Here is a 13,694-nt window from a genome sequence, read left to right on the forward strand (position 1 = left end):
AGCCACAATAGGTTGCCCAATCGCAAGCAGTCAGTATTAAACAGACGTACATACACACAATGCTAAATGAACTCAGTACGGGGTGTGTGTGTGTGTCCATATATACACATGTATGGATATACATCTAAAAATAACAAGAAGAGTTCATAACTCAGGGAAAAAATGAAATATGTAATCAACCAATCTTCTAAATTAGAATTTTGTCTTTAGGATCCACTTTTCCATTTCTCTTCAAATACAAGAGCTACTGAAATGACTCCCTTAAATGTCTTGGCACAACACTCAGCATATCATACTCTGGGCTGGGGCAGATTCCCACAATGACAGGCTGAGATTATGTTTTCTACAAGAAAACTTAAGCTCCCAAAAATGCATAAAATTGAATAAATTGAAGGAATAGTAAAATCAAGCTGTGTTAAACACAAATGAAGAACTAAAGGAAGGACAAGGTGCACGGAGAGTTGGATACCTTCTTTTTAAAATTAATTTAGTTATTTATTCACTTTACATCCCAATCATAGCCATGTCCCTCCTCTCTTCTCTACCCCACCCTCCCTGCCTCTTAATCCCTACACTAACTGTCCTACCCCTCAGAAAAGAAGAGCACTGCAACCAACCTACCCCAGCACATCAAATCGCATCATGACGAATGACAGGTAGAATTTAAGAACTCTCCTTAAGCAATAAGTGATGATTTTTATGCTTGAAGTGCAAGTTCTAAAATCAAAACTCTAAGATACATTTCCAAGGATTATGAAACGCTGACCTCAAAACTTCAAATCAGATTGGTTTTTTTCCAATTTTTTAATTTTTATTAATTACAGTTTATTCACTTTGTATCCCCCTTGTACCTCCCTCCTTCCTCCCCTCCCAATCCCATCTTCCCTCTTCTCCACCCCTGTGCCTCTCCCAGTCCACTGATAGGGGAGGTCCTCCTCCCCTTCCCTCTGATCCTAGTCTGTCAGGTCTCAGCAGGAGTGGCTGCATTGTCTTCTTCTGTGGCCTAGTAAGGTTGCTCCCCTCTGGGGGGGAGAGGGGTGATCAAAGAGCAGTCCAATCAGTTCATGTCAGAGACAGTTCCTATCCCCATTACTATGGAAGCCACTTGGATACTGAAATGCCATGGGCTACCTCTGTGCAGGCCATCTCCATGAGTGGTCCATGGCTGGAGTATCAGTTTCAGAAAAAAACAAAAAAACAAAAAACAAAAACAAAAACCGTGTGCCCAGACTTTTAGGATAATGTTTGTCAGATTTTTTGAAAAATATATTAATAAACCATTTCTGCACATTTTAATACACATATTTGGGTGAAATGTCTTTGAACTATTCTTTATTCAATATCAAAATCATGTGAGCATGTGTGTATGTGTGTGTGATTTATTTTTTATTTGTAATTTAGCAGGAAATTAGGGAAGAAAGCCATATTTTAAATATTAAAAAATTAAATTTGATTTTAGTTTGATCCATATTACTATAATTCTCAGTGTTTTCTAATATCTAGTAGCAATTTTACTCAGAAATCTTCAACGTCTATAGTTCAGAGAGGAGACAAACAGTATTTTAACATTCTTTGCATTCTCATACACATACAGACCCAATATCCAACAAATCATTTTAAGTACAAAGAAAAATAACAGCTTTTGTATATTTTAAAGTTCCAGTAGGTTTGTATGTGTAATTGTATTTTTCTATATCATGTTTTTCAGCTTGTCTAAAGAGAAAACTTTCATAATATTTTCATATTTTATAAAAAAATATCAAGTTTAATTAACTCTTTTTTACTTACTTCCTTACTGCACACACCTTTATATTCTTTATCTATTCTCCAAACTATAAATATTATATTATAATTGAAACATTTACCTATTTTCCTTACTAGATTGCTACAGTAGTCAAAGAACATATTTTTTGTTTTAGATTTTCAGGGTCTAGATCAAATTGAATTGGTACTTATAAGGTAGAAATGAACTGATATAAGCATAAGATAATAATAATAAAAAAAAATAATAATAATAATGGCACTCATGGGTCTTTCAATAGACAAGTCCTATTATAAATACCTTTTTGCATCCCTATTTCTGATAGTTTTTATCCTTGTTGCAAATAATTAAGATTTGTCATTTTTCTCTTAATCAAATAAAACTATCTTTTTCATACATGTAGTTTTAAATGGCTGTCAATGAAAGTATGCTGGACTTTGAGTCACTAGCATACAACATGAGAATTTTCCCTGTGCTGCAAATCTGTCTAAACAATTGTCTAGCTATATTTTAGGTAATTGGACTGGAGAATTCGATACTACGATGGAGCAGCTGAGGGTGGCCATTGTCATGGTAAATTCTACCAGAGTGGACGCAGGACCAGCCACAGGATTATCATCACGGATTGCTGCAGCCATGAATCATCTGAAGGAATGGGCAGGCATGGGAGCGTTAGCAGGCCTTCTGGTGTTGGTCACCTTGGTTTGCCTGTGGTATATATGCAAGATTAGAGTCTCACAACACCGTAATGCAGCCATGACCATTCAGGCCTTTACAGCCATTGAAGCAGGACAGTCTCCCCAAGCATGGTTGGCTACCATAAAAAGCCAAAATGTTACGCTCAGGATGCGAGGCTAAGCACTGCACTCAGGGTCAGCCGCTGTAGACCCAGAGAAGAGCATGTCTGATTGCATGCGGGTTGATGCCCCAGGTCCTGCCTCTGAGAAAAAGGTATCAGACGGGTCTGATGCTCTTTGGGTGGATGACACCTAAATGAACATCAGTACAAAGTCCCAATTTATTTCTAATATCAGAGATCAGACCTCTACTCTTGCCTGATGCGTCCAAAACAAAAAGGGGGAACTGTAGAGAGCTGCATAATGCCGCGCCTTAAAGATGGAGCTGGTTTCCGCCTTCCACCTTCCTGATGGTGAGTGCTCTCTGTCACAAACAACTCCACATTTGGCTAAGGCTGAGGATCTGGCTTGCTTCCATGTATGTGGACCTATCTGCATTGCCCACGTGGCATGCTGAGGTTGGCTACCCAGAGGCTATTTAAAGTGGGCTGGCTTTACCCAGGGTCAGATGATTGTTCAAGGTTCCTGAATAAATTGCATTGAAAAAAAATTTTTTTCCTCGTTCATCTTTAAGCAATGAAACTTATTTTATAATGTAATTGTATAATAACATACATAGAGAAAATGGAGCCAGTTTGCTAAAAGCAGAACTCTAGACATGTAAGAATGCCTCCTTGCATCTTGAAAGTGATTCTTTGGAATCAATACAGACTCTCAAGTTCCCTAAAAAATTATTTTTCCACACCTCTAACCTTAAACAACCTTGGCACACTGCACTGTCAAATCATATGCTGAAATCTTAAGCCCCAAGGAGAAAATTAGCAAGTGAGATATTTGGTAGGTAATTGGTCTTGAGACATAACCCTTATGAATGAATGCCACACAAGAAAATAATGAAGAAGTTCTTGTAAGATACCTTCAGTAAATAAATATTCTTATTTCTAATGATACAAAATTAAAGAGAAAAAAGGGCTTAGGAAACCTATTTAATTAAATAATAGGAGAGAATTGCTCACACCATAGAAAAAATAGGCATGTAGTTCTTCATTACATTCAGACAAAAGGTCTTCTTGAAGGTTTATTATACTCACAAGCTCAAAATCCAAGACAAACAGAAAAACAACAAGTAACGCACAAAGGAATCTCAAAGAAACTAAGCCAGCTCTCCCCAGACAAGGAAGGAACAGGCAGTATGAGGGACTCAAGACTTAAGGAAATGAAACAACAACTCCTCTTAAAGAAAATGAAATGTGAACTTATCATTCAGAATAGAGAAATAAATCAAGAACAGAAGAACATCATCATCATAACAGGAGCCTGGTACAAAAGGTGTAAAGGAGCCCTACATTGGAAAGAAAAGGATGATAATAATAATAATTAACGTCATTAAAATATACAAAGTGCAAAAGTCACTGTTAAGTACACCAAAAAGAATATAAATGGATCAGAACTTACAATGCATGCTGCTTAACCCCAAATTAAAAAAAAAAAATACCAGAGAAAGAAAGAAGCAAAGGACATGTAAAGCATCCTGAAGAAGTTTTAAAATTCCAAGAAAAGGGACTTACCTGTCAAATAATAGATTTGAATAAAGATGTAATATTAAACAGTTTCATTTAAAGATTTATGAAGAATGGACATAAATATGAGCCAAAAGTATATACTACCTATAAGAACACTACTTTACTAATAAAGATATATAAAAGGGACAATTGTGACATATATGCCGTGAAAGTGAGACTACAAAATCAGCAGGAATGTTTTCATTTGTATTGCACACAGCCTGTAGAAGCTATGGCATTCATTCCACTGGAAGTAGACTATCCGCAGAAGACAAGATGATCCCTATACCAAACATACAAATAACTAATACCAGTGACTGTGGGGAATCATGGACTTGGCCTGGTGTAACTGCCTTGAGAAGCATGCATCATGGGTTTTTCAGTTAGAGTCATTGCTCCTGGGGCACTTTGTGCCTTTCAGCTCTAAGAAATGAAGGGACTCCCTCAGGCAGTGAAACCTGCAGGCTGCCTTGTGATTCTCTGTGTTCCCTAGAAGTCAACAAAGCATACAGATGCTTGACAGGACAATGGGTCTGAGACATTAATCTTGTCTATCCTATATAGCTTGAAAACATCACTCACTCCTAGCAACTACCACTGTATTGATCTGGCAACCACCATCATATCCTGTTTCTGATAGGGAATAAAAGTCTGACTGTTTGCAATAAACTTGTCTCAGCCTCGGTCTTGTGAGACTCTTCCATCTGGCCTGGTTAAGACTCACTTCTCATGAACCATACAGGTAACCCTGGCCCAGAATGTAAACACTGAAGCCTACAAATGCTCATCATATATCCTATAAAATACACCTAAAAGGATTATAAAGACTTAATACAAGCACAATTCCCTCCATGTTTATACAAATTTAAGTCATACTCTCAGAAGGCCCTCAGCTTAGAAGACTTTCAATCATTATGAAGCCAAATGAAACATATTAAAATAGTAAATATATAAATATACATTAAAAGTATAAAAAATCCAATTTTTTAAATTTATAGTTAAATAGATGTTTTATATGTCAATGTTATAGAGTATATAGGCAAAATTAATACACTGTTAAATCTACAATTCTTCAATACTTTTTCTTAAAATGTCAAAATACATCTTCAAAACTATCTTAATCAAGTAAAAAATGATTAGTCAGTAATATCATAAACTCATAGGAAGAACTCAGTGTGCACATGCTGTATATTTTCTAGAAATCATTCTATTCATGGCATAGCTGAGAGCAAGCACTGACAAACCTCATATGTCGTTGGGCCAGGAGACTTCTCAGGAATTTGTCCAAAACGTTTTGGTCCTTTAATAAATGAGATTATGGCACAAGACCTCCTTACAACAGGGCTGTATGTTGCGGGTCCTAAGAGAAGAGAAACATAAATTTAAAGTGTGGGCTTACACTTACTGACATTACTCAGTTAGCTATTACTCTTATGCTTGTGTTCATAATCTACAAAATAAACTAATGTTCTTATGCATTTTTTTTCTAAGCAGTTACGGGCTCTGAACCACGATAAGTATAAAATGACGATGTCTATTTGATCAGTTGTTAAATGTAGTATGAAAACAATTTCCAAAAAGAAGACAAAACTATAATTCCTCAATACACACATCATAAAAAAATATACGTAAGTTATTTATTTCCCAAATATTCATTCACATTCATTGAGGGAGTCATGACAACTGCATTTAGAAAAGTGAAGATGATTTGAAGGACACACAGGTGATTGCATAGCATTCTTGGCAACAAATATATAAAATCCACACTTCAAAAATAGGGTTTAAATGGAACAATGTATTATAGATTATTTGACTGGAAAACACATGATCCTAAAAACATTATCATACTTAAGGGATACCTAATGTATACCTAATGTGAACACAATGGTTCTCAACCTGCACATTATCATACCCCTAAGTTCTAAGAATGACTAGATGATGCTTTGCAGAAAAGCTGAGTATAGGGAATTAAACACTGCGGTTAAACAAGTGCAGACTCCATCCTTTACTTGTTTAGATTCCACGTAAATGTTTGTTAGATACCCACAGTCTTTGTTTAAAAACAAACAAACAAAAAAGGCCTACTTCAATAAATAGTAAATTGCTCTTAAAAGTTGTATGTGGGCCAATGAGGTGGCTCAGTAGGTACATTAGTTTGCCAATAAGCTTGATGGCCTGAATTGGCTCCTTGAAACCCATGTGGTGGAAGGAGAGAACCAATTCCTACAAGGTATTCTCCGATCTCCACATACATGAACATGAGTATACACAAAGAGAGACAGACTAAAACAAGGTTTTATTTAAAAAATGTTTTAGAATAAAGGAGACTCATGAAAAAGTACTAAAGTAAAGTCTGGAAGTACATTATAGAAAGAGACAACTTGAAGATGGTCCATTTCACAAACACCAGGTAGGCATTTATGAACATTTGGAAAGTGTAGAAGAAAACTAAGCATTCTCTAAGAGATACAAAGGACATTAAGTATGAACAGTGTTTGAAAATCTACAATGGTTGAGACAGTGAAATGGCTCTAGAATGGCTGCAATAAAGAGACGGCTTTAGTTGGCTGGGTTAAAGAAGGCTTAGTGGTTAACAGCACTTGCAGTTCTCACAGAGAATCCAATTTTGGTTCCCAGAATTCAGGTAAGGTGGCTCACAGCCACCTCTACCTCCAACTACAGGGAGTCTAATCTTCAGGCCTCTGTGCTCACACACACACACACACACCACCACCACCACCACCACCACCACCACAAATAAAGAAAATATTTATATATCTATATAAATATATATCTATTATATATTTACAGAAAATAAAGATATACTATATCTATGAAAATAGTAATCTTATGATCATAACAAGGGGAATATGGAAAGAAGATATTAGAAAAGGACATCTTGAGTTTGGTAAGAATGATTTATGCATGAAGGTTGTAAGGGTGTCCAAGTAATAATATTGAAAAGACAAAGCTCAGTAGAAAGCTGACCTGGAAACAGAGATTCCAGTTAATAACATAGGAGAAATGGATGAAGTTACTCCCAGGGGTGATGTATGGAAATAGAAAGCTAAACAAGAGACTAAAAGTTAAGAGACCAATAGAAGAAAAGGAGAGTACAGAAAAACAGGAAGAGAATCTAGTGAACAGATTGTGACTAGATTTATGCAACTTGACAGTGTAAATATAGACAGGTTAATTTGCTCCCCTCCTTGTCTACCCAAAGTTCATGAAGTCTTTCCCATGCCAAATCCTGTGCTTCAATAAAGAGCTCTATGAAATGAAACACTTCAAAACAACAGACTTCATGCTTCCATGTATGTGTAGAATATGTCAGAGCAGGTGTAATGGGTGAAATTACAACAAGGAATTCAGGAGACAGTCTAGGAATATAAAGGTAATTTTGGGCATAGAATTCCATCAATGAACAGAAACAGTGAGGTAGTAAAGTAAACACAAAGATATAGTGGGATATATATTTAACACTTCTGTATCTCTAGCCAACATTCATTCAGAACTATACACTTATGAGCTTCCATTCCTTATCCTTTTACAGCTAATAGCTTTTCAGAACCTGAACATCCATATGAATCATTTTAACCTTTGCCTCATTGTGGTAGAGCATTTCAAAATTTAAAGATGCCATCTAAGCTCTAGTTCAAGCATTCCATACCAACTGAATTAACAGTTACCCCTTGCTACAGACATCATTGTAGGAAGCTAATGAATAATAATCTACCAAGGCACGTCTATTTTAACATGTCTACCCTTACTATAAAACAACTACATACATGACAGTAAGATAATATAATGTATATGTTTTTAGAATGTAGCAGAATAACACACATATATTTAAACTAAATATCTTAAGAGATGGACTTTCAGGATATTCAAGATGGTGGAAACCAGTGAGTGCCATATCTGAAGGGCAGAGGATCTGAAACTCAGAAATTGGAAAGTAGAGGGGCAGCTAACCCCAGAACGTTGACACTGAGGCTTCCTGGGAGAAAGGGGACAAACCATGAGCTGTGACCATTTGGATTCACGTCAACTGCGAACTTCTCTGCACACTTCTCCTGGGAACTCAATCCCCAGGCACTTCCTCTTGACGGGCCTCCCTAATCCCTCCTTGGCTGAGGCAGCAGCTGAGGCAGCAGCAGAGGTGGCCTGCAGTGCCTGTGGCTCCTAGCATAGTGCACAGGGCTGGCTTCTCCTAGCACAGAATCAACTGCTTGAGATTTGAGACAGAGAATACACAATCCCCCAGCACTTCCTTGTCGGGCCCTCCCTACTCCCTCATTGGCGAAGGCAGAGGCTGAGGAAGCAGCCCACAGCACACCTGCCACAGGGTGCAGTGCCCAGCACGCAGTGCCCACATGCTGCTCCTAGCACAGAGCTCAGTGCAGGTGGCTCCACCAGGCCAACCAGGTCCAGGGCTTCCCAGGGCCTTCCAAAAGGCATCTGTTCCAGCGGCCTCCTAGTTCTGCCGTGGAGGCTGGACTATCAGTGGACCACAACACCAGCCTCCAAATTTTGCAGCTGCAGCACCACTGAGCTGATGGATCACGTACACTCACATTCACTCCAGGAGGATCAAATCTGAGAGTAGAGAACAGGGGGGAACCCCTGTGCTTTCGGAATGGTCCTGCTGGAGAGTGAGTGCACCTTCAAGTGAGTGCTTGCAGATCCTCAAAACAAGGGTTCTTCTATGCTATCAGCCAGACATAGGATCCCTAAAACCCACAGCCCCATTGTGGGCAACATAGGGATTCTTGGGACAGCATTCTCAACATTGAAGCCCCTGCTCTGCAGGTCTACCAGTGAAGTCCAGGGAAACAACTGCTGGAGCACAGACAGATCTGAATACCAGAAGGACAGTATGACAGGGCTGTAGACCACTGAGGTATTCAGGAAATCTGTGCATGCTCATTGACCCACAAACAGCACCCACAAACTGTGCCCATAAACAGTGCCAGCATCCATACCCTCTCCTGTGCCTGCACTCCTCCCCACATTCCAAGCATCTACACTCTCTAGCACTCTGTCCTTCAAGACACACTTCCACACACATACGCATGCTTGCTTGCCCTCAATTGTGCATCTGCACCAGTGGATCTTCCTCCCTTAGGTACAGCTGAAACACCAACACACACTCTCAAACCAGTGGATGTCTCTCATCTTCCTGAAGAATGCTCCAGACACCAGAGAAAGACAAACCCAGTCTGAAGTACAGAATCAAGGAACAAGCAGTGAAGGTTATAGATAGGCAGATGACCAGAGGTTGGCGTAAGAACACACCCAACAAAAATCAGGACATCATGGCTTCAACAACCCCCAAAATCAATGGGTATTTCAATTCAACAGAAACACAGAAAAATGACTTTAAAGGTATGCTTATCCACTTATTAGAGGCACATAAAGAAGAAATGAAAAAATATCTACACAAATAGAGGTACATAAAGAGGAAACAAACACAGCTTTCAAAGAAATAGCCACACAAATGCAGGCAAATAAAAAGGAAATGAACAAAGCTCTCAAAGAAATACAGGCAAATACAGACAAACAAATAGAAGCACAAAGAGAGGCACAGATAGTGACATATAGTGAGAAAATGAACAAAAAAAAAATAGAAACCATCATAGAAAAACAGGAGTCCACATTCAAACAAATGAAGGAAATGATATATGGCATAAAAACAGAATTAGAATCAAAAAAGGAAACACAAACAGAGAAAACCCTGGAGGTGGAGAACTTAGAGAAAAGATCAGGAACCACACAGGTAAGCATTACCAATAGAATACAAGAGATGGAAGAGAGAATCTAAGGTACTGAAGATACACTTGCAGAAATTGATACTTTTCTCAAAGAAAAAGTAAAATCAGAAAAGTCCCAAACATAAAACATCCAAGAAATTAAGGATGCCACGAAAAGATGAAATTTAAGAATAAAAGGAACAGATAAAAAAGAAGATTCCAGGCTCCAAGGTCGAGAAAATATTTTCAAAAAAAATATAGAAGAAAAATTTCCCAACTTAAAGAAAGAGATGTCCATAAACATAAAAGAGGCCGGCAAAACACCAAATAGACTAGACCAGAAAAGAAACTCCTCACATCACATCATAGTCAAAGCACTAAACCTACGGAACAACAACAACAACAACAACAAAATTAAAAGCAGCAAGAGAAAAAGGCCAAGTTACATATAAAGGTAGACCTATCAGAATCGCACCAGACTTCTCAACAGAAACTATGAAAGCCAGAAGGGCCTGAGCAGATGTCATGCAGACACTAAGGGACCACAGATGCCAACCCAGAGTACTCTACCCAGCAAAGCTTTAATCAACACTGATGGAGAAAACAAAATATTTCATAAAAGAACTAAATTTAAACAATATCTACACAGCAACCCAGCCCTACAGAGGATACTAGAAGGAAAACTCCAAGCCAAAGAAAACAACTACATCTAAGGAAACAGAGGAAATAGACAACTACACACACACACACACACACACACACACAAACACACACAAAGAATACAGGCAATGAAACTCAGCAACACCACCAACCTGACATCAAAAGAAAGTAACAATTGTTGGTCACTAGTATCTATCAACATCAATGGACTCAACTCTCCAATTAAAAGACACACACTAACAGAATGGTTGCAGAAACAGGAAATAAAGCAGTCATAAAAAAGTCTCCCTTCCAAAAAAAGCCCAGGGCCAGATGATTTCAGTGCAGAATTCTAACAGACTTTCAAAGAAGTGCTAACTCCAATTCTCTTCAAACTATTCTACAAAATAGAAACAGAAGGAACATTACCAAACTCATTCTATGAAGCCACAGTCACCTTGATACCTAAACCAAAGACCTACCAAACAAAAAAGAGAATTTCAGACCTATCTCTCTTATGAGCATTGATGCAAAAATATTCAATAAAATACTTGCAAATCAAATTCAAGAACACATAAAAGATGTCATCCACCATGACCAAGTAGGTTTCATCCAAGGCATAAAGGGGTGGGAAATTCATCAATGTAAACTCACCATATAAACAAACTGAAGGAGAAAAGCCATATGATCATCTCCTTAGATGCCGAAAAAGCATTTAACAAAATCCAACACCCATTCATGTTTAAAGTCTTGGAGAGATCAGGGATATAAGGTACATACTTAAACATAGTAAAGACAATACACAGCAAGCCTATAGCCAACATCAAACCAAATGGAGAGAAAAGTAAATCAATCCCACTGAAATCAGACACAGGACAAGGCTGCCCACACTCTCCATACCTGTTCAACATAGTACTTGATATCCTAGCTACAGCAATAAGACAACTAAAGGAGATCAAGGGGATACAAATCGGAAAGGAAGAAGTCAAAGTATCACTATTTGCAGATGATATGATAGTATACATGAGTGACCCCAAATTTCAACCAGAGAACTCCTTCAGCTGATAAACACCTTCAGTAAAGTGGCTGGATACAAAATTAACTCAAAAAACTCAGAAGCCTTTCTGTATACCAAATGTAAAAGGGCCAAGAAAGAAATCAGGGAAACAACACCCTTCACAATAGCCACTAATAACATAAAGTACCTTGGGGTGACTCTAACCAAGCAAGTGAAAGACCTATTTGAAAAAAAAGTTCAAGTCTTTGAAGGAAGAAGATATCAGAAGATGGAAAGATCTCCCGTGCTCATGAATCGGTAGGATTAACATAGTGAAAATGGCCATCCTGCCAAAAGCAATCTACAGATTCAATGCAATTCCCATCAAAATACCAACACAATTCTTTACTGAACTTGGAAGAACAATTCTCAACTTCATATGGAAAAACAAACAAACAAACAAAAAAAACAGAAGAGATGGAGTTTCATACATAGAAAAATGTATGCATTGTTACAATAACTAGAATAAAAACCTGCCATTGGAAACTGACTGTATAATACCAGTTAGTTAATTGAAAATTGCAACTGCACTGACCCAGATTCACAAAGGTTAATGCAACAGGTAAGCCTGTTGTCCAAACGCTATTATTTTGGGACATTTTATTCTCAATTATGATGAAACCTAGGCTATCCTCTGTGCTTATACAATACTACAACAACTGATAAACGTGTTCACTCATTGTTGTACAGAATATATGTGTGTGTGTGTGTACAGACTATATATATACACAGAGTATATATGTATGTATGTATATATTCTATGTGTATATACAGAGGAAATTCTTCAAGTGTAATTTAGTACATTTATTTCTTTTTGTTGGAATGCCTTTGAGGAGCATTAAGTAAAGAAAAACATCTCCCATTCATCTTCCTGCATTTTACCACTTGGTCTGTTTTAAGCTATGGAGTATTAAAAAGATCTATTCCACTTGGTCTTAAAATATATTTCAATTATGTGTGCTCCTGCACATGAGCTACAGGTCAAAGAAATACATCACTACACCACCTCTGATTCACAGCTGGATTATGCAGAATCCATTTCCTATTTATATGCCAAAATGCCACGTTTTAATCACAGGTTTTGGAAGGAAAAAAAACCTTTCTCATCCAACACCGAAGAAAAGTCTGCCTGAATCCTGACTGGTATATAATAAGAAATTCCATAGCAGGTGATTCTTATGATTACATATTTTCCAGTCTTCTGCCAATTCAGTCTCTATGAAATGTCACCCAATGCCACAGGGCAAAACAGAAGGAACAGAAACATTGAGTAATCTAAAATAAAATCTGTGCTCACCGCCCTTATGTGTGACCATTTTGGTACATAAGAATGGACTCTAAAATATCCACTTCTATAGAAAGCTAGAAATCTCTGATTAAAAAATGACTGTCTCCGCAGTGAGTCAAAATTTCTAAATCATGAAATCATTCTCACTCACAAATAATGAGTGTCTTGTCATGTAAAGATAACAGAAACCCACTTAGAAGTAAACAACCCATATGTGGGCACAGTTTGGGGAATTTTTTTAATTGAGGAAATTTCTTATTTTAGTATGGGTGTAAAATATCAAGTAGAGAGTTCCTATGTTGTACAACTTAATTTATCACAGTGATTTGATTATTTGGTTTTACAAATGATGGAATAACAGAGAAAAATAGATGAGTCCACAAGCATGCCATCAGCACTAGAGACACATTTAGATTCATTGTTTTCTACTCTATCTAAGATTCAATTTGATTCGATGGCACTTGAGATTATGAATCAGTCTTTCAGTCTGTGATACTGAGCTTGTAGATAATAAGAAAAAATGCAGTTTAAAACTACATAAATTTTAAGAAACATTCTCATGTCTGTGTTTATTATCTCATTAACTTTTCTGTCCAAAATCAAAATATTGTTGGACATTTTTTTGTTGGTTGTGGGTGTTAACCTTTAATGAATGAGCCATCTCTCCTGCCCAGCATTGTTTAACATCCAAAGACAGAAAGCATAAGGATAATGGTTCTTTAAATATTTCCCTACATATTGAATACTTACATCTTATTGATGATATCTTAAAGTTACTACAGAGCACTGAGGAATTCCTGTCAGGGGGCCTTAATAAATAGAATATTATAGTATACTTC

At 37.4% G+C, this 13,694-nt stretch overlaps 1 protein-coding gene across 2 annotated transcripts in view; it reads right to left on the reverse strand.

Moving 5' to 3' along the window:
• Positions 1-13,694, reverse strand: part of Stpg2 (sperm tail PG-rich repeat containing 2) — a 575,612-nt gene that overhangs the window by 217,940 nt on the left and 343,978 nt on the right. For both annotated transcript variants that reach the window (XM_060392630.1, XM_060392631.1), the window contains one exon: positions 5,366-5,481. In XM_060392630.1, coding sequence (XP_060248613.1) covers positions 5,366-5,481 — 116 coding nt within the window. The remainder of the gene's footprint in view (positions 1-5,365; positions 5,482-13,694) is intronic.

This window comes from Meriones unguiculatus, chromosome 10, assembly GCF_030254825.1.
Source record: "Meriones unguiculatus strain TT.TT164.6M chromosome 10, Bangor_MerUng_6.1, whole genome shotgun sequence".
NCBI lineage: Eukaryota > Metazoa > Chordata > Mammalia > Rodentia > Muridae > Meriones > Meriones unguiculatus.